We start from the raw sequence: 20,944 nt of genomic DNA, 5'->3' as shown, positions 1-20,944 counted from the left end.
TTAACAGCAATAACGTTTCAGTAGTTACTGGATCTTCTTTCATTAGTGTTCTTTTAAGAAAAAAACAAAACTATGTCATAAAAGCTTTAGAGCTTTTGGTTAGAAACCAGTCAACATGATTTCTTTTAGAAATAATTTTGAGAATAGAACATAATAATACATTTCTCTTTCTGTGTTTTCTACTTCAAAGTTTTCTGTCTTTCCAGGTATTTTATATGTGCTTTTACATGTATAACTTTCTAGGGTTTCCTACAAGCTTATCAGCTTTACCCCTCTTTTTGTTTCCTGACATCATATACTACCCTTTTCTTAGGCTTTCCTGTGCAGGCACCCACAAGTACTACGACACGTGGTGGGGACTTACATTATTGCAGGTTTCCCTACCTATACCTTGTTGATTATGTAATAAAAACAACTGATATGTGCCCCAAAGAAATTCAGTCACTTAGATTATTTCCATCCTGTTTTTTCCTTTTCCTTCAGAGGACGAAGAGCTCAGAAGAGCTGCACCATCACCTTGTAAGTTGAGTCTTAGAAATGTATGGCAAGATGACTTGTAGTTTTATTTTGATGATCATCTAGATTTAATTAATTTTATATAATATATTTGTATCACATTCATAAAGTTCATTTTGCATAGGAGATGTAAATCCTGACTACCTGTCTACCTTACTTACCCTTTTTGCTGAAATCATTAGTATCCTGACTTTTAATTGAAATCATGTATATCTTCTTTAGAAATAATTGGCAAATGTTAACATATTTCCAGATTATATTTTTGGCTACTTAGCGTGAAGCTTTGGTATATCAAAGAATCAAAGGATTATGACATTCTGATAGATCCATGTTAATACAAGTTAGAAGTGAAAAAATCCCCATCATTTTAATATAGGGTCACCTGCAGCCAGTCCTCAAAGCAGTGATAACAGCGATACCCATCAAAGTGGAGGCAGTGACATTGAAATGGATGAGCAACTTATTAATAGAACCAAACATGTGCAGCAGCGACTTTCAGATACAGAGGTATGAAAATACTTTTTCCTCCCGCTTTAAAGAGATTTTTTGATTTTTGGGTTTGTGCCATGTTTATTCTTCGAACTGGGAATATAAACATGATGCCAGTTGAGGCCTTTCCTATCTTTTAAGTATCATTGAGGTTCTTTACTTTTCTTTGAGTTTTTAATTCCATTTTGTATTGTTCAATGAAATTTGTCAGGACTGTGGCAGCCTTTTAAAAAAGTACAGTGTGTTAATGTCATTTACTTTTTTCTTACTAGTTTAAATATTTATTTAAGTCTCTTTGTTTCTAAATATAGGAATCCATGCAGGGAAGTTCTGATGAAACTGCCAACAGTGGTGAAGATGGAAGCAGTGGTCCTGGTAGCAGTAGTGGACATAGTGATGGATCTAGCAATGAGGTGAATTCTAGCCATGCAAGCCAGTCAGCAGGGAGCCCTGGCAGTGAGGTACAGTCAGAAGACATTGCAGATATTGAAGCCCTTAAAGAAGAAGATGAAGATGACGATCATGGTCATAATCCTTCTAAAAGCAGTTGTGGTACAGATCATCGGAACAGGAAATTAGAAAGTCAAGCAGGCATTTGCTTAGGGGATTCCCAAGGTCCATCAGAAAGAAGTGGGACAAGCAATGGAACAGGAAAGGACCTGGTTTTTAACACTGAGTCAGTGCCATCAGTAGATAATCGAATACGAATGCTAGATGCCTGTTCACACTCTGAAGACCCAGAACATGATATTTCAGGGGAAATGAATGCTGCTCATATAGCACAAGCATCTCAGGAATCTTGTATTACACGCACTGGGGACTTTCTTGGGGAGACTATTGGGAATGAATTATTTAATTGTCGGCAGTTTATTGGTCCACAGCATCACCACCACCACCACCACCATCATCACCACCACGATGGGTAAGTCTACCTAAAAATAAAACAGCTTACATTTCCTTTAGGGAGTTAATTATAGCCTATATTTATTCAATTGTGATATATTCTAGATCAGTGCTGTCCAATAGGAATATAATGTAAGCTAAAAATGCATGCCATAAGTATGTAATTTTAAATTTTCATAATTAATTTATTTTTGGCCACGCCCTGCAGTTTGTGGGATCTTAGTTCCCCAACCTGGGATCAAACCCATGCCCCACTGCAGTGGAGACATGGAGTCTTAACCACTGGATCGCCAAGGAAAGTCCCAATTTTTAATTTTCTAATGGGCACATTTTAAAAAGCAAGATGAAACAGAGAAGATTAATTTTAATTATAAATTTTATTTAAAGCAGTAGTATCCAAAATATCATATATCCACATGTAATCCGTGTAAAATTTTTAATAAAAATTTTTTTGTACTAGGTCTTCAATAATCTGTGTATATTTAATACTCCTAACATCTTCATTTAGACCAGCCATTTTTTACATGTGCAGTGACCACAGGTGGCTAGTGGCTGTTGTATTGGACAACACAGATCTAGATCTTCAACTCCTTGTAATAATTGCCTAATAGTAGATAGTAAATTGCTTGTGGAAACTTCCATTAAAGTGTGATCACGAAAAGGGAAATTTTATGCACATTCTAATTTTAGGATATTAGTAAGGATAAAGCCTCAGCATAAAGCTTTTTGATTATCTGTGAAATATACCTATGGTGTTTAATAGTAAGTGATTCTGTCATTTACTAGTGTTACAGTATTGGGCAAGGTACTCAGTTGTTCTTACTATCATTTTCTCATCTATAAAATAGAAACAATAGTACCTATCTCATGGGCTTATTGTGAGCATTTCATGGGCTGATATGATTGGCACATAATAAGAACTTAATAAATATTAGCTGCTATTTATTATTACTATCATTGCAAGTAGTAATATTTGAGTTAATGATGAAATAGGGATATGTAGTTTATCAGGATTTATCTTAAACCTGACTATTTGCCGGGCCTTTCAGAATTTAATATGGTTGTTTGGGAGAACTACACATCCATACATATTCCTACTTTATTTCCTTTGCCTTTTTCTTCTTATCATTAACCCATATGAGTTTACAGTAATGTTTCTTAGTCTTGGCAGTATTGATGTTTTGGGCCAGGTAATTCTGTGTTTTGGATTTACAGCAATGTGAATGCTGCCCTCTGCATTGTAGGATGGATGTTTAGCAGCATCCCTAGCCTCTAGGCCTACATACTAGAGGAATATCCCAAGTTGTGATAACCAAAAATTGTCTCTAGACATTGCCAGATGTCCCCTTGGCCTTCTGTTTGAGAACCACTGGTTTATGGTCTGACATTACAGAAATGCACATTCAGAGTTCTCCCCAGGACATACTGGAGACAAAGCAATTAGTTCATAAAACTGAGGAGGGTAATATGTTCAGTTTGGTACATTGTAAATCTCTTATAGTGTTCACGCCAACCCTCTACCTGAAAAGACCTAATGATTTATTTTTTTTATGTTAGCCATTTCCATATTCTCTGTGTATGGGTACCATTTGTGAGTCTAAATCAATCCTGAACTTTTCTTCTTCGTGTTATTTTTATCATTTTGTCTCTACATCCTTAGAGCACCCCGTATGGTATGTTTTAGAAGGGAGGGCTTAATAGGTGTTTATTGAGTTAAAAGTTGCTCAGTTAATACTAACCACATCTAGATTGCAGCTGTAAATTGAAATTTTTTTCCTTATCTGATTTGATTCTGCAGTTGGATGAACAAATGTAAATAAATTTTAAGGTTTCACTTTAAGATTTGAGTTTATAAAAAAATTATCTAACAGTTAAGTTTACTGATTTTGTTTTTCCTAAAATTATTCTCTTTGAAGTTGTTTTAGTGAAGTGTGTCGATGAGCCAGATAATATGTAGGTATATATTGTATAATTAATATATAGTGCAGACTTTGTGGGCTTTTTATTTTTTGTAAAGCTGTCAATATTCCATATTGTTAACAAACAAATGTAGCTTTATTCTTGAGTGGGTTGTAACTTGTGCCAAATGTTTTGAGAGATATTTTTTTGTGATTCACAATGTGTGTTCAAATTTGTAATTGCTGACTTTGTACTCCTCTCTGTGTTACAGTCATATGGTTGATGATATGCTAAGTGCAGATGATGTCAGTTGCAGCAGCTCCCAGGTCAGTGCAAAATCAGAAAAAAATATGGCTGATTTTGATGGTGAAGAATCTGGGTGTGAAGAGGAGCTAGTTCAGATTAATTCACATGCAGAGCTAACATCTCATCTCCAACAACATCTTCCCAATTTAGCATCTATTTACCATGAACATCTTAGTCAAGGTAAGGTTCTGTAGTAAGTAAAATATATTCCTTTATTTAAAATAGGAATAATTTATATAACACATTGTTAAAAGGAATCAACAGTCAATGTTTTGTTACTTCAGTGTTTTTGCCAAGTAATTTTCATATTATAGTTTTTTTCCCCAAGGAAATGAAATTATTATGAATACTCCATCATGAATATGAAGGCTGCAGTTCCATCAAGAGATATTTAACAAGGAAAAGAAATAAAAAATAATATGTATAAAAATTATAGCTTTGTATTTGAGAAAATATATGGCTGCATTAGATTTTATATTCAGGAATTTTAGGACTTAAAAGTAGGAGATTACACAGAATCACATGTTGTATGATTCCATTTATATAAAAGGACTAAGATAGGCAAATCTGTAGAGATAGAAAGTATAGATTAGTGGTTCCCTGTGGCTAGTGAGGATTGGGAGAAATAAGAGGAGGGGTGACTGCTAAAGGGTGAGGTGTTTCTTTCATCTGGGGTGATGAAAATGTTCAAAAAACGATGGTTCTAATCACTCTAAATCAGTCTTAAAAAGATGATAGGACATGACCAAACTCTAAAGAATAGAGGTTAGAAGAGGTTAAAGAATAGGAGGAGATAAAGGAGGAAAGGGAGAAAAATTAAGAGGGAAAACAGTTCTAGAATTGGCAATTTAAAGGTCCATATCCAGCCTCTTGCTTAGTTACATACCATCAGCACTTAGTAGCCTAGGACATGGGTTTTGGGATGCCAGTAAATTATAAACTAAGTAAACCAGATAGATTAGGTTTATGCTTTTAAAGCCACGATCAGACTTGTAGATGCAATTTGTGGATCTTGGCAACAACTTTCTGATTTCAACTGTTACTTGCGTATAATCTAGATAAGGTTATTTTGACTTTTTTTTTTTTCCTTTTTTTTGGCCGTGCTGCGTGGCTCGCGGGATCTCAGTTCCCCGACCAGGCACCGAACCCAGGCCCTCAGCAGTGAGAACGCGGAGACCTAGCCACTGGACTGCCAGGGAATTCCCTGTTTTGACATTTTTGTTATTGTGGTTGTTGAGAAATGAATGGGTTAAGATTGAGGTCAATTTAATTTTATACCATATTTATTAAATTTTCACCATTCTTCTATTCTTAACCTGTTTTCCTTTTATTCAGTATTGTACATGTTTTTTTACTATATGAAGTTAGAAATTGAGCAAAATATTAGATGTATTATTGGTCTCCAAATCTACCTTGTATTACTGTGTATTTAATACTATAGAGAACTCTTCCAACACAGTAAGACAAACAATACAATTTAAAAATGGGCAACAGGTATGAATAAATTTAGTTACTTCATAAATGAAGATATAAAAATGGTCAGTAAATACATGAAAAGATGTTCAATATCTACAGTCATCTGGGAAATTCAAATTAAAACTACAACTGGATATTTCTACTCATTTCGGATGGGTAAAAAATTAAGGACTTAATGATATCAAATGACGCTAAGGATGCAGAGCAACTACAACTCTCATACATTGCTGTGAAGGAGCTTAAAATAGTACAGGCAGTTTAGAGTACTGTTTTAGCAGTTTCTTTTAAAGTTAAACTTGTACTTACCATATGACCCAGCAATTCCTATTCTAGGTATTTACCCAAGAGAAATGAAAACATACGTCCACAAAAAGATTTGTACCTGAATGTTCATAACTGCTTCATTTATGAACCTCAGCTGGAATTAACTGGTAGATAAACAAATTGTTGTATATTCACACTGGAATAAAAAGGAAAGAGCTACTGATACGTTCAACACCATGACTGAATATCAAAAAACATTCTAAGCAAATGAAGCTAGACAGAAGAATACATACTGTATATCATTTATATGCACTTCTAAAATTTCCTAAAGTAATTTATAATGATTGACATCTACTCAGTGATTGGTGGTGGGGATTGATTGTAAAGGGACACAAGAGAACTTTTTGGGGTGATAGAAATGTTCCGGATCTTATGTATTTATATTGTATTTTAATAAAATTAATTTTAAAAAGTAAATACCAAAACAAATAAACCAAACAAACCCCAAACTTAAAAAGTCAAGCTACAAACTGGGAGAAATATTTGCAAATCATATATCTAATAAAGGGCTTGTATCCAGACCATATAAGAACTTTTACAACTCAGTAGTAAGACAACTTAATTAAAAATTGGGAATTGATTTATTTCACCAAAGAAGGTGCACAAATGGCTAATAAGCACATGAAAAAATGCTTAGCATCATTAGTCATTAGGGAAATTAAAATTAAAGACCAGAATGATATTCTACTGCATATCTATTAGAATGGCTAAAATTAAAAAGAGCGACCATACCTATGTGTTGAAGAACAGTATGGCAGTTTCTTCAAATTTTAAACATACGTGTTTACCTTATGACCCAACAGTTCCACTTCTAAGTATTTACCCTAAAGAAAAGAAAGTGTATGTCTATACAAAGACTGGTTATATCAGTGTTATGGCAGCATTATTCATATTAGACAAAAACTGGCAACTATCCAAACTTTCAGTAATTGGTAGATATATAAACAATTTTTTCATATAATGGAATATTATTCTGTTTATTATTATTCTATTTAAAAGGAACACACTACTGATAGATGCTTCAACATGGATGAACCTCAGACATTTTGCTAAGTGAACAAAGTCAGACATGACTATACATACATATTGTATGATTCCATTTATATGAAATTTCTAGAAAAGGCTAATTTATGGGGATGGAAGAACAGACTAGGGCTCAGGAATGGGATCAGGGATTAAATGTAATTAAGTATGAGGGAATGCTTTAGGGTGGTGAAAGTGTTCTAAAACAGAATTATGGTGAAGGTTGCATAGTTCTCATTTTAATGAAATCAATGTACATGTACAGTTTAAGAGGGAAATTTCATGGTAAAGCTGTTAAAGACAATGAAGCATTTTTGCTTAATATAACAGAGCTAGGGAGAGTTCATAGTCTGGCACTCAAAGTCTGAATTATTATAATAGACGCTTTGAATTTAATTGAATGTTTTGAGTAAATCATCTCAATTAAAAAAATCTTTAGGTATAAGACACTTTACAGAAGGTCATTTAGAGGAACGTCCCTTGGCTATATAGTTAATTCAGTTAAATTTTCTTCTTAATGTTTAATTTGGGTTTCAAATATTTATATATAGTTCTCTTGACATGTGGAAAACATTAATCATACTTATTAGTAATAGTGAGGAGGCTATGAAATAGTGGAGAGGCCATGAAAACTTTTCTTATTTTACTTTAGTAGTATCAAACTCTAAACAGTACTATTCTGTCTCATTCATAAAGCAACTGTGTTAATCTTGTTTTTATCTTGTGATGTAAGAAGAGATTTATTGTTATACTTCACTTTGAATTTGTTAACTTTATGAATGCTGTAGTTCACTTTACAATTTCAGTCAACTGCATTGCTCTATAGTGTGTTATATTTTGCCCCTTCAGGACCTACAGTTCATAAACATCAATTCAGCAGTAATGCTGTAACAGACATTAATTTGGATAACGTTTGCAAGAAAGGAAACACTTTGTTGTGGGATATAGTCCAAGATGATGATGCAGTAAGTTATTTAATAAACCCAAAAGACTACAAAATTACAGCAAAATGCATTCAGTATAAACAGTAACTTTATGTATATACATTTTTTTGTAGGTTAATCTTTCTGAAGGATTAATAAATGAAGCAGAGAAACTTCTCTGTTCCTTAGTATGTTGGTTTACGGATAGACAGATTCGAATGAGATTCATTGAAGGTTGCCTTGAAAATTTAGGAAACAACAGGTAAATAGGAATTTAAAATTTTTTATGCAGTAATCATATTCATAATCAATATTCTTATTGACCTAGATATGGTGGGTTCATAGCATTTAATGTACTGTTATCAACCTATTTTTTTTTTAGTAATTGTGGTTTTTATATTAGTTCTAAACTGTTTTCCCCCACAGGGTTTATATGTTATCACACAGTCTTGCTTTTTTCAGCACTTTTCGGCACTCTTGATTAGATCACCTCCAACAGAGACAAAGGAATACTGTCTTATTGATTCTGGGAACATGGTGGTGATTACTCTATTTTCAGATTACAGTTTAAATGTTCTTGAACTGTTATATATAAAGAAAGCTAAATAAGATAAGTGAAGTTAAACTTAAGCTGAAATATAAACATTTTGACAATGGCATTGTTCTTCCATCTGGGTGGATCTTTTGACTTCTGTAGTGCACAAAGAATTAGGTTAGTTGTGTTTTTTTCCTAGTTTGAATTCTGCTGTATATTTATATACTTCTTATTGGGGCTCAAATAATTACCACAAGTTTCTTGATTTTCAGTTCTGTTCTGTTGATACAGTCTCCAGTTTCCCTTATACTGCTCTGATAATATTGTTCCATTCTCTGATGTGGTGAATTCAGTTATTAATTGAATATATATATATTTTAATTTATTTTTTTGTTTATGATTTTTGGCTGTGTTGGGTCTTTGTTGCTGCGTGTGGGCTTTCTCTAGTTGCGGCGAGCGGGGGCTACTCTTTGTTGCGGTGCATGGGCTTCTCATTGTGGTGGCTTCTCTTGTTGCAGAGCATGGGCTCTATAGTGCGTGGGCTTCAGTAGATGCGGTGCGTGGGCTCAGTAGTTGTGGCTCGTGAGCTCTAGAGCGAAGGGCTCAGTAGTTGTGGCGCACAGGCTTAGTTGCTCCGCGGCATGTGGGATCTTCCCGGACCAGGGCTCCAACCCATGTCTCCTGCACTGGCAGGCGGATTCTTAACCAATGTGCCACCAGGGAAGCCCCTAATTGAATATATTACATTAATATTTTCAGCTTACCTCTGCCAAGGCTCAATATAAATGTCTAATTTTATTGAATATTTAACTGCTTCAAAAAATTTTTTTACCTAATTGAATTAGAAAAAGTATCTGCAATATTTAATTTTCTTCTTTTGATCTTTAAAGGGCTATAATTGGTACAATCACAATAGAAAAATTGCTTATTCATGCAGGTATAAGAAACTACTAATAGACCCCTGTTAGTTGGATCAGTTGCCTCATTTGACATATATTCTTTAAAAAGAATGCTTTTAATGGGTGAATGATATTTCATCATTTACATAGGTATTATAGAAATTAGTTTTAAAATGTTTTGTCTTTTAAATATTTTTAAAAATATTTATTTATCATTTATTTATTGTGGCTGCTCTGAGTCTTAGTTGTTATGTGCGGGATCTTCATTACAGCACGTGAGATCTTTGTTGCGGCCTGCAGACTCTTAGTTGTGGCATGCAAACTTAGTTGAGACATGCATGCAGGATCTAGTTCCCCAACCAGGGATTGAACCTGGGCCCCCTACATTGGGAACGCGGAGTCTTACCCACTGGGCCACTAGGGAAGTCCCTAAAATGTTAATTGTCTTTTAAAAGTCTTTGTGAAGCTAATGAATACTTTTTTAAGTTGTATCAATTTTTATTCCCCAAAAGTGCATCTGCATATCCTGTGGCCCAGCAGTTGCACTGCTAAGTATGTGCCTTTTAATAATACATCCAGAAGGTCACCAAAAGACACATTCAAGAATGTTCATAAAAGCATTATTCAAAATAACTATTCTTTCTACTGCTATCTAAATGACAGAAAAAGAATAGGAAGGAAAATTAAATTGTGGACTGTTTGTTGAATGAAATAGTATATATATAGTAGTAACAATGAAAGAACTACAACTGCATGGAATAGTGTGGTTGAATCTCACAGACAAAATTTTGAGTGAAAGAAGCCAGATGTAAAAAAGTATATCTCTATTACTCTGTTTATACAGAGTTTAAAAACAGGGAAACTGGGACTTCCCTGGTGGCTCATTGGTTAAGAATCCGCCTGCCAATGCAGGGGACACGGGTTCAAGCCCTGGTCCGGAAGGATCCCACATGCCGCAGAGCAACTAAGCCTGTGCGCCACAACTGCTGAGCCTTGCGCTGTAGAGCCCATGAGCCACAACTCCTGAAGCCCGCACGCCTAGAGCCAGTGCTCCACTACAAGAGAAGCCACCGCAGTGAGAAGCCCATGCACTGCAATAAAGAGTAGCAGCAACGAAGATGCAATGCAGCCATAAATGAATAAATTAAAAAAGAAAATCAGGAAAACTATTGTATTTAATAGGATAATGGTTACTCTTGGGTTGTTAGTGAGTGGAAAGGGGGCATATCCCAAGGCTTCTGGGATGCTGGTAATGATTTCTTTCTTGATGTTGGTGCATGTTACACAGGTATGTTCACCTCCTGATATTTTGAACTGTCACTTAGGTTTATATGTGTTTTTTCATGTATGTTACTTCAATAAAAAGGAAAAAAGCTATGTGAAAGATGAAATATCATGTAGCCTTTAAGAGTCAAATGTTTTCAAAGATTATATAATGATATGGGCGTATACTCATAGGCCCGTTTGTTAAAAAGATTGCAAGCAATATGTGAGACTGTAGAATGGTTATTTCTGGGAGGATTCAGTTAATTTTTTCTTCTTTATGGTTTTCTATTTTCTAATTTTTCCATAATGAGCATATATTTTTCTAAGTAGTGTAGCTTAAAAGAGACGAGAGGGGGCTTCCCTGGTGGCGCAGTGGTTGAGAGTCTGCCTGCTGATGCAGGGGACACGGGTTCGTGCCTAGGTCTGGGAAAATCCCACATGCCGCGGAGCGGCTAGGCCCGTGAGCCATGGCCGCTGAGCCTGCGCGTCCGGAGCCTGTGCTCCGCAACGGGAGAGGCCACAACAGTGAGAGGCCCGCGTACCGCAAAAAAAAAAAAAAAAAAAAGAGTAAAAGAGACAAAAGGAAAATTCTGTGTATAAAATGGAAAATCATCATTTTGGATTTTTTTAAGCTTTAATTTGTTCACTCCCAAATCACTTGAAGTTGAAGCATTTTTCATTTGTTGGAGGCAGTCCTGTACCTAATCATAGTTACTTAATGGTTTATTGATATATAGTAAACATAACTATTATATTGATGTTAATTTTGGCCTCAAAATTTACTCAGACGGTTGCTGTGTGTATTATGCTAGGCCTCTTATTAATTGGTCATATATGCCAGTACTTAGAGCATAGTGGCATTTTTTAGCCTGTGACATATGCAACACATCCAGTGTATACCAGCTGAACTTACTGAAGTTATCATGCAAACTGAAAAATAATTAATTTTTTTAAACATTATTAGTTCCAGTTTCCTGATAAACTAGTGTTTTTTTTAACATCTTTATTGGAGTATAATTGCTTTACAATGTTGTTTTAGTTTCTGCTGTATAACAAAATGAATCAGCTATTTTTATACTTTTATCCCCGTATCCCTTCCCTCTTGCACCTCCCTCCCACTCTCCCTATCCCACCCCTCTAGGCAGTCACAAAGCACCGAGCTGATCTCCCTGTGCTATGCAGCTGCTTCCCACTAGCTATTTTACAATTAAACCAGTGGGTTTTAATGGGGGTGATTTTTTTTCTCCCTAGGTAGTATCAGTATCTGGAGATATTTTTGGTTGTCACATTAATGAGTGGAATTGGAGATGTTACTTTGGACTAGGGATGCTACTAAACATCCCTCAATGCAGAGGACAGCTTTTCACAACAGAATTGTGTGAAGTGTCAGTATTGATGTCAGAGTTTGAGAAATCCTATTCTGAACACAAGAATCCTTTCTCCAAGGATTCCTCTCCCCCTGAGTTTGCCATCACAGTAGGAAAGGAATGTTGCACAAGGGTGTTAATATTAATAGGAAAGCTCTTCCTTATGTTGAAATAAATGGGCCACTGAAATCTTAACTCATTTACCATTTTCCTGACATTTGACCGAAAAAACCGCACAGATGTCTGCTTCTTGATGATGTCAATTTTTTATGTAGTTTACACAGGTTTTATGTTTCTTTTTATTTTCTCTATGTTGACTTTTCTTTTTTTTTTTTTGCGGTACGCGGGCCTCTCACTGTTGTGGCCTCTCCCGTTGCGGAGCACAGGCTCCGGACACGCAGGCTCAGCGGCCATGGCTCACAGGCCCAGCCGCTCCGCGGCATGTGGGATCCTCCAGGACCGGGGCACGAACCCGCGTCCCCTGCATCGGCAGGTGGACTCTCAACCACTGCGCCACCAGGGAAGCCCCCTCTATGTTGACTTTTTAATTTTCCTTCTAGTTCCTCACTTTCCATGGTTTATAGACCTGTCACCAATTTTTGTTTGTTTTTGCTGTTCTATGGTCTTATTACAGTTTATTTCACAAAATGAACTTAGCTTTCTTTTGAACAGTAATATAGGCTCATTACTTCTTGGGAAGCATAGAGATCTGAAAAAGGAAAAGTCTCCCATAAATCACCCATAATTCTGCCATTTATACGGAACCCACTGTTAACACTTTAAAACACTTTAAACATGCAGCATGTGACTTATGCACATTTAGCCTTAGGCAGATTGTTTTATAAGGCATATAACATTTCAGCAGTGCAGGAGGTTTAAAGTTACACACGGAAACACATAGTAGACTGGTTTGCAGAATGTTGTCATAAAGTGAGAGCATGAGGTAGACAGTAGCTCCCACAATGAAAAATCCATTACTCTTCAGCTTGGTATTTGTTACTTTGGGTGAGTGAGATAAGGCTGCTGTCTAGTGAGTAGGGCGGAAGTAGGAGTTGGGTTGTAATCAGCCCCTTTGGTGTTTTATGTTTACTAGAAGGCAGGTAGCTTCACATGCAGGTTCACATCCTGGGCTAGGTACCTCCTGAAATTCTGTGGCTTCTTGAGAATTGATTTGAGACTCTGTCTGGGAACCTATCCAGTGTGCTATTTTTTTGCCATTCTTTATGCAGTAGGTAGTTTAACCCACGTGTGAAATTTTTTGCCTTTGAATACAAAAGTAAAAATGGTCACGAGTCAGGGATTCTGTTTACATAAATAAAGGTTCATATAATTAAGAAATGCATGGTACTATGTACCTTTTTTTGGTTTTGTTTTCTCTCTGTAAAGACTATATTATATACAGCATTTTTTGTCAACTCTTGGTATATACTATAGTTTAAAATGACTGAGGGACTTCCCTTGTGGTCCAGTGGCTAAGACTCCATGCTCCCAATGCAGGGGGCCTGGGTTCGATCCCTGGTCAGGGAACTAGATCCCACATGCCGCAACTAAGAGTTTGCCTGCTGCAGCTAAAAGATCTGGCATGCTGCAACTAAAAAGATCCTGCACGCAGCAACAAAGATCCTGTGTGCCACAACTAAAACCCGACGCAGCCAAATAAGTAAATATTTTAAAATTAATTAATTAATTAGTTGACAGCATTTTGTAGAACACACCAGTCTTCTTCAAATATGGAGTGTAGGATTAGGAAAAAATCGTCCAAATGTAACTTTAACTGTGAAGACTACTACCAAATGTGTTCATTCTACTAAAGCAATATAAAGTTACATTGGTAATTCTTAGAGTCACATCACACTATTGTATAGTAATAAGCTTCAGCAAAGGTTGCAACAAAACTTTTGTATCAAGCAAAGGGCAGTCTAAGGTAGTAATAGCATTTTTCTTGAGTCTAAAATTAGTGTAGTGATCCCTTTGTATCTTTGGGGGATTGGTTCCAGGATCCCCCTGCAGATACCAAAATCTTCAGGTGCTCAAGTCCTTTATATAAAATAGAGTAGGACAGTTAGCTCTGTATCCACGGATGAGGAACCTGCATATGGGCTGACTGTATCTTGTTACTCTGGACCATTGAACCTTTTCATCTTAAACATATTGTTGCCTAGGGTTGTGTGGTTTGGTATTTGAAATTTTCACTCTTGGAAGAATTTGTGAATGTAAGTTTGAATATAACAGTAAGTTTGATGTTTTTCATAAGCATATCAGCAGTCAAAACTATTTGGGCAAAAAAGTTGATAAGTCAGGGTGTAGTATCTCATAGTTGTTGTAGGAGAAGTGCTATGACATTATTTCTTTTATTTTAAAAAAATTAAATTTTTTATTGGGTGTAGTTGATTTACAGTGTTGTGTTAGTTTCTGCTGTACAGCATGATATAATTTTACTTGGAATAAGTTGGTATATGTGATCTTGTGAAGTTTCCTTTAATATTGGAATATAAATTATTATAGTCAGCAAACAAATACATGATCTTACCCTGTTTGTAAATATTTTACTAATTTTCATTCTGTAATCAGTACTTTATATCATTTTTCCTTTCAAATTTATGAGTTTAAATAAAGTGTTCCAGAGTTTCAGGATCACTTTGATTCTGGATTTGGTCATTTCTTATATTCTTAAATTTATGGCACTTAAAATATGTCTCTTCACCGTTCTTTGAAATCTTTTTTTTTTTTTTGCGGTACACGGGCCTGTCACTGTTGTGGCCTCTCCTGTTGCGGAGCACAGGCTCCGGACACGCAGGCCCAGCGGCCATGGCTCACAGGCCCAACCGCTTCGCGGCATGTGGGATCTTCCTGGACTGGGGCACGAACCCATGTCCCCTGCATCGGCAGGCGGACTCTCAACCACTGCGCCACCAGGGAAGCCCCTGAAATCTTTTTTTGAGGAGAAAAATTTGGAGTTTTTCTGAATCTTTGGAAAAACTTAAAAAAGCTGTTTTAGTCACGTAAGATGTAATTATTAATAATTCAGTGTTTTTATTATAAATTATGGAGAAAAGCATTCCCCTTAGGTAGTAGAGGTAAGACGAGTCCCATTTCTACAATCCTATTTTGGATTCTTTTACATGAACCACATCATTATTCACTCAACTCAACCAATACCTGCTCAATGCCTGGCATCCTATTCTCTAATGTCAAGCATCATGTGCTTGCTTCTACATTACATTTTATAAAATGAAAACATGTTTATTGTAGAAAATTTGGAAAGTAAATTTAAACAGTCTAGACTCTTAACACCATTGACTGCAAAAGAGGTAATAAGATTTTCAGAAAATATACAACTGCTGCACACTATAAGACTTGCTTTAGTGAGATATGGTATCTCTAGTCTTTGTTTCTTTGTATTTTAAAAGTATTGTTGAAATTACACTAGGTAAACAATTTTGGAATTTGCTTTTGTGATTTTAGGTGAAATTTTTCTGTCCTTTGTGATATCTCATTGATTTTATGCTTTTAAAGTCAAATTAATATATATATATATATATATATTCATTCCAGTTTTTTATGTCTTAATTTTTAGGAAAAACTCTGCTAATGTTTCTGAAACTTTGACAAAGGAGTTTAGATAAATAATCTAAAATTGAAATTGATTTCCCCTGATCTATCTTGGTCTATCTTCCCAAGCACCACTTCTGTGCGACTTGTTGAAAAATATTAAATATTTTAATATTTAAAAGTATACTAAAAATTTAAATGTTTTTGAATATTTAAAGAATATTTACTTTGCAGTTACTGGATATCAGGCATTTACTGTCTTCGTTGCTTCACTATATACTTATTATTATCATTGGCCACAGTGTGCAGCGTGTGGAACTTCTCCCACCAGGATCAAACCCGTGCCCCCTGAAGTGGAAGCACGGAGTGTTAACCACTGGACCACAGGGGAAGTCCACTATATACTCTTTAATCTATACTAATGTTGTTTTGATCCTTTGACATACTTCTAACATGCTGTTTCTTTTATCTTCCAGTAGTATTTTTTCTGTCCTTTTCCTTCATAACTGTAATATAGCATTTTACACTGTTGGTCTTCCTCCTTCCTTGAAAATCTTGCCTTTAAGTTGTTTGCTGGTTTGTTATTTAAGGAAATATATACTCAGCATGCACCATATGCAGGGATTTTTAGTGAATAAGACACTCTTCGCTCACATCAAGCACATTCTAGTGGTAGACATATTAAATAAAGGAATATTCATTATGTGATGATGACGGAAGGAAAATTGGGAAGGAGTCAAGAATAATAGAGGTTCGCAGAGCAATGGAAAGGTGATATTTAATATAGAGTTGTCAGGGTCATCCATTCTGTTGACAGTTGAGGAGACCTTAATAAAGTGAGGGAAGGAGTCCTTCAGGTAGCTATTTAGGTAAAGCGCATTCCACGCAGGGGCAATAGAAAAGCCCTGAGGCGGGAATGTGCTCGTGTGTTTTGAAGGAATAGCAAAAAGGGAGATGGGGGGCCTTCCCTGGTGGCGCAGTGGTTGAGAGTCCGCTTGCCAATGCAAGGGACATGGGTTCGTGCTTCGGTCTGGGAAGATCCCACATGCCGCGGAGCGACTGGGCCCGTGAGCCATGGCCGCTGAGCCTGCGTGTCCGGAGCCTGTGCTCCGCAACGGGAGAGGCCACAACAGTGAGAGGCCCACATATCGCCAAAAAAAAAAGGAAGATGGGAAGGAAAATAGGTTAGACGGATAGAAGGAATGGGGACAGATCAGACAAGGCTTTGTAGTCAAATTTAAGTACTTTGGATTTTATTCAGAAACAAAGTTTTGTAGTTTCTCCTACTCAGCATTCGCCACTGTTTTCCTCCCACTCAGAAGTGTAGTCCTGTATTCGAATATACCTGGTACTCTTAAAAAGAGTAGGCATTTTTGAGGACTTATTTGTACTCCATACTGTGGGTAGGGTGCCAACTTTTTCTCTTTGTAAAAATTCTTTCATGAAGCAATATTGGCTCCTAAGCTTAAAAATAAAAGAAATTCAGTAACTTTATTAGAGTGTGTCCTGCTTCTTTCAAGGCTCATGCAGGCAACCTTCTTGCCTACTAGGACTTCTGGGATTTGCATGTCAATATGTTCCCTGTACCCCCTTTTCTTCCAGAAGATAGACATGCTCAGATCTTCTTGAGGTTTTAGAATGATTTCCTATTGCCTTTTGGCCCTTTTATACTTGAGGTATGTGGTGTGCTTCTATTATTAGCATGCTCATAACGCAGTGATTCTCAGTTTAGATGGAGATGATATTAAGTGAGAATTAGGGAGAAAGTGATAATTTACATAGTTTGAAAAATGTTCTCTACATTTATTGTTTGTAGTCCACAAACCAGCAGTTGAGTATCACTTGTGAGCTTGTTAGAAATGCAATCCTGAGCCTACCCCGACCTACTGAATCAGAATTTGCATTTTTAAAAAATCCCCCCAGCTGGATCAAGTGCACACTAAACTTTGAGAAGCCCTGCTCTAGATAATTTGCCCAAGCTGCTGCTTCCTGTTTTCCTTGATTAAATCCTCAGAAGCACCTATGACTCGTTAAAGAATACTGTCATTAAAAAAATTTATATTTAAATGCCCTTCACTTGCTTTTATACTCAGATATTTATATGGTGTATTTTACTTTAAAAGTCTTGGATTGGTTTTTTAAAACTTGGTTTTCTTGCCCCAGTGTATAATAAGTTAATACTTAAGGAAAAAATTTTGTGTTTGCATAGAAATGTATGTGAAGTTCATTAACTCTTTTTGCATTTAAGATTTTAAATAGCTGAATTTCTGTTAAGATCTAGAATTGTTGATACTATTTAAAATTATTTTATTCTATAAATACCTGTTTTTGCTGTTTCAGATCAGTAGTAATTTCACTTCGTCTTCTTCCAAAACTGTTTGGTACTTTTCAGCAGTTTGGGAGCAGTTATGATACACATTGGATTACAATGTAAGTAAATAAAAGAAACAGAAGTATTCATTTTAAAGATTTTTTTCCCAGTCATAATTATCAAACAAGGTTTTGAGTAACTTACTAGCTTTTATTCTGCACCAGGAAAATTTGAATTTTGTGTAATTCAAATGTTTGCTTAGATTTCTGAGTGCTGTCTTTGCCACTTAGCCCCATGGAGATTATGTATATCTCTGTCACCAGGAAGTCTGACCTTTGTACTCATTGTAGTTTGAGAAAAATATTGTAGCAAATAATGCGTTAATTTTAAGATAAAGATTTTTAGTGTATCTGACCATGGCAAAGGACTCCTGAAGAAGATCCACACATTAAACACTCTAAGGTGCCTTTAATTTTTCCCATTACTAGGAGTTGGTTCTAGACATTACATCACCTTAGGGATAATTTTGACACCACCCTATTACTCCTTTACATATATAGAGAACTTATGATTAATGTTAAAGAATTCTTTCAAGGATAGTACTTTGATGTGATATTGATCTAATGTTTAAGAATATTCTAGAGAAAGTTGGCTATCACACACACTTCATTAACCTCTAAGAATGTATTATTTGCTTTATTCAAAATAGACTTTTTGGAGAGATTTCAGAGACTTTAAATTTTAGGAAAAATTAGACCTGTTGAAGGATTTATTTGTGAGGTCAAGTAGGATGGAGTTTTATCTAATTCCTCCTCAAATCTAAGATTAGTTAGTAGGAATACTTGCTTTCAAACTGAATATGATTTTTAAAATTCTTAGAAGTCTGTACTATAGTTCTAAATAAGATGAAGTTAGTTCTTCTGAGTTATAGCCCTTGCTGGTTTTTTTCTTTTAATAGGGGATCTGTTTAACCTGAACCTCTATTACTGTTTTTTAAATTTTGTTGTTGTTGTTGTTGTTTTTGCGGTACGTGGGCCTCTCCCGTTGCGGAGCACAGGCTCCGGACGTGCAGGCACAGCGGCCGTGGCTCACGGGCCTAGCTGCTCCGCGGCATGTGGGATCTTCCCAGACCGGGGCACGAACCCGTGTCCCCTGCATCGGCAGGTGGACTCTCAACCACTGCGCCACCAGGGAAGCCCTATTACTGTTTTTTAAGAATCATCTTAGAAAGTCTCTTTCTTTGGTTACTATTTCAGGGTGACCCTAGTGACAATTCTATTTGTGAGTGCAAGGAAGTTCTTTGAGATACTAAACAGAGGAGTAGAGGAAAGCATTTAGCATCCTTTAAGTACAAGAGTACCATGAGTTTTATTTCATTGACTCTCTTCCCATGGTTTTTAAATGGCTGAATTACAAAATTCAGAAGTATTAAAGTGATTCACTTGTAGCTTACCTGGGCAAGTTGATATTATAGTCATGTGAGGAGGTTTGAATTAAGGAGTAACAAAAGATAACATTCTTATAGAAGTGCAAATGCGAATATTCAGTTACTTATCAAGTATACCTGAACTTAAGTATATTGAGTTGAAACCCTTTTAGCTTGGTCCTTAAGTTAAATATAAATAAGCTCAGTTAATGCCAACATGAGACTGGTATCCTAAATCTTATCAAGTAGATCACTTAAAAAAACTGAGCTCTTATGATTAGTTGGCATCAATAACAACAAAAACTTCCACTTGGTGTGAATCTATTATGTGCAGGAACACTCAGCATTTGGTACATACTGTCTCTTAAACTCTTACGGCCCATATTTTAAAATTGGAAATTATCTCTGATCATCTTAGTAAATCTTCAGGTAACCAGCAAACAGACTGGCGAGTGATTGGCAATGCAAGAGTAACTTATTTGGAAAAGAAGGCTATAGCAAAAACGTGATGTAAATTATATTTGAAGTTTTGGAATTTCAGTACTTCTACATGTTAGTAGTTATATTGCTAATAATTATTGTGTGAGAGAGATTATGTTAGTTATGGACCCTGCTATCTCTAATTGTATTTATCACTATTTCTTTTTTCTTCTATTGTTTCTAGTTTACGTTAATATGTGAATATTTATTTGATTAAAATAAGTTATTTTAAAAAATAAGCACTTATTGACAGAAAAAAACAAACTGATTCATTTAGTTTATATTGTATGTGTTCTGTATGCCACGCACTGTGCTAAATAATGACCAAGGTACACAGTCCATCCTTAACATGGACTGTATTGTACTGTTTTTTAATATTAACTCATATTAGTCATTTATAATTAGCATTCTGCCAGACATTTTATCCCCTTCACAGAGATTGAGTATTTTGAGATTAAAACACAGTGGTGGGCTTCCCTGGTGGCGCAGTGGTTGAGAGTCCGCCTGCCGATGCAGGGGACATGGGTTCTTGCCCCGGTCCTGGAAGATCCCACATGCTGCGGAGCGGCTAGGCCCGTAAGCCATGGCCGCTGAGCCTGCGCGTCCGGAGCCTGTGCTCCGCAACGGGAGAGGCCGCAACAGTGAGAGGCCCGCCTACCGCAAAAAAACAAAAACAAAAACACGGTGGTGCTTTAACTTCATAAAAATTAAGGTGCACTGCTTTATATCTTTTCACAATTCAAATATAAACAGAACTTGTAAGTCTTTGATAATTGATAGATTTTGCTTTTGAAAATGTTTTACATAGAAGTTTTTTTCCTGTTATAGAATAGATTTATTCTCTTACCCTGTGCCTCTAAAACTATTTCTTCTTTCAATTGGTCCAGGTGGGCAGAAAAAGAACTGAACATGATGAAGCTTTTCTTTGATAATTTGGTATACTATATTCAAGCTGTAAGAGAAGGAAGACAAAAACATGCACTGTAAGTATACCTTAACTACGTAAGTTACATGTAAGTGTTGATTGTCTTTCCTGTGAAAGGTAATTTTCCAGTATTCCTACTCCTAGTCCTTTTCTTTCATATAATAAATAAATGTAATGAACATTTTAGTTATGAAATTTTTAAGAGAAAGTTTCTTTTTTGTTTTTTTCTTGTGGTACGCGGGGCTCCGGACGTGCAGGCTTAGCAGCCATGGCTCACGGGCCCAGCTGCTCCGCGGCATGTGGGATCTTCCCAGACCGGGGCAA

The 20,944-nt window shown here is 36.1% G+C and overlaps 1 protein-coding gene across 7 annotated transcripts in view; it reads left to right on the top strand.

Annotated features, from left to right (window-relative positions):
- USP34 (ubiquitin specific peptidase 34) overlaps positions 1-20,944 on the top strand; it is a 231,649-nt gene that overhangs the window by 98,873 nt on the left and 111,832 nt on the right. For 6 of the 7 annotated variants that reach the window (XM_027131781.1, XM_027131778.1, XM_027131782.1 and 3 more), the window contains 8 exons: positions 484-519; positions 893-1,023; positions 1,317-1,927; positions 4,079-4,293; positions 7,786-7,901; positions 7,994-8,121; positions 17,819-17,908; positions 20,583-20,678. In XM_027131781.1, coding sequence (XP_026987582.1) covers positions 484-519; positions 893-1,023; positions 1,317-1,927; positions 4,079-4,293; positions 7,786-7,901; positions 7,994-8,121; positions 17,819-17,908; positions 20,583-20,678 — 1,423 coding nt within the window. The remainder of the gene's footprint in view (positions 1-483; positions 520-892; positions 1,024-1,316; positions 1,928-4,078; positions 4,294-7,785; positions 7,902-7,993; positions 8,122-17,818; positions 17,909-20,582; positions 20,679-20,944) is intronic. The other variant, XM_027131780.1, reaches the window with a different exon arrangement.

This window comes from Aethalodelphis obliquidens, unplaced genomic scaffold, assembly GCF_003676395.1.
Source record: "Aethalodelphis obliquidens isolate GAN/ISIS:26980383/991018 unplaced genomic scaffold, ASM367639v1 scaffold40, whole genome shotgun sequence".
NCBI lineage: Eukaryota > Metazoa > Chordata > Mammalia > Artiodactyla > Delphinidae > Aethalodelphis > Aethalodelphis obliquidens.
This window is presented reverse-complemented; position numbering and strand designations above follow the sequence as displayed.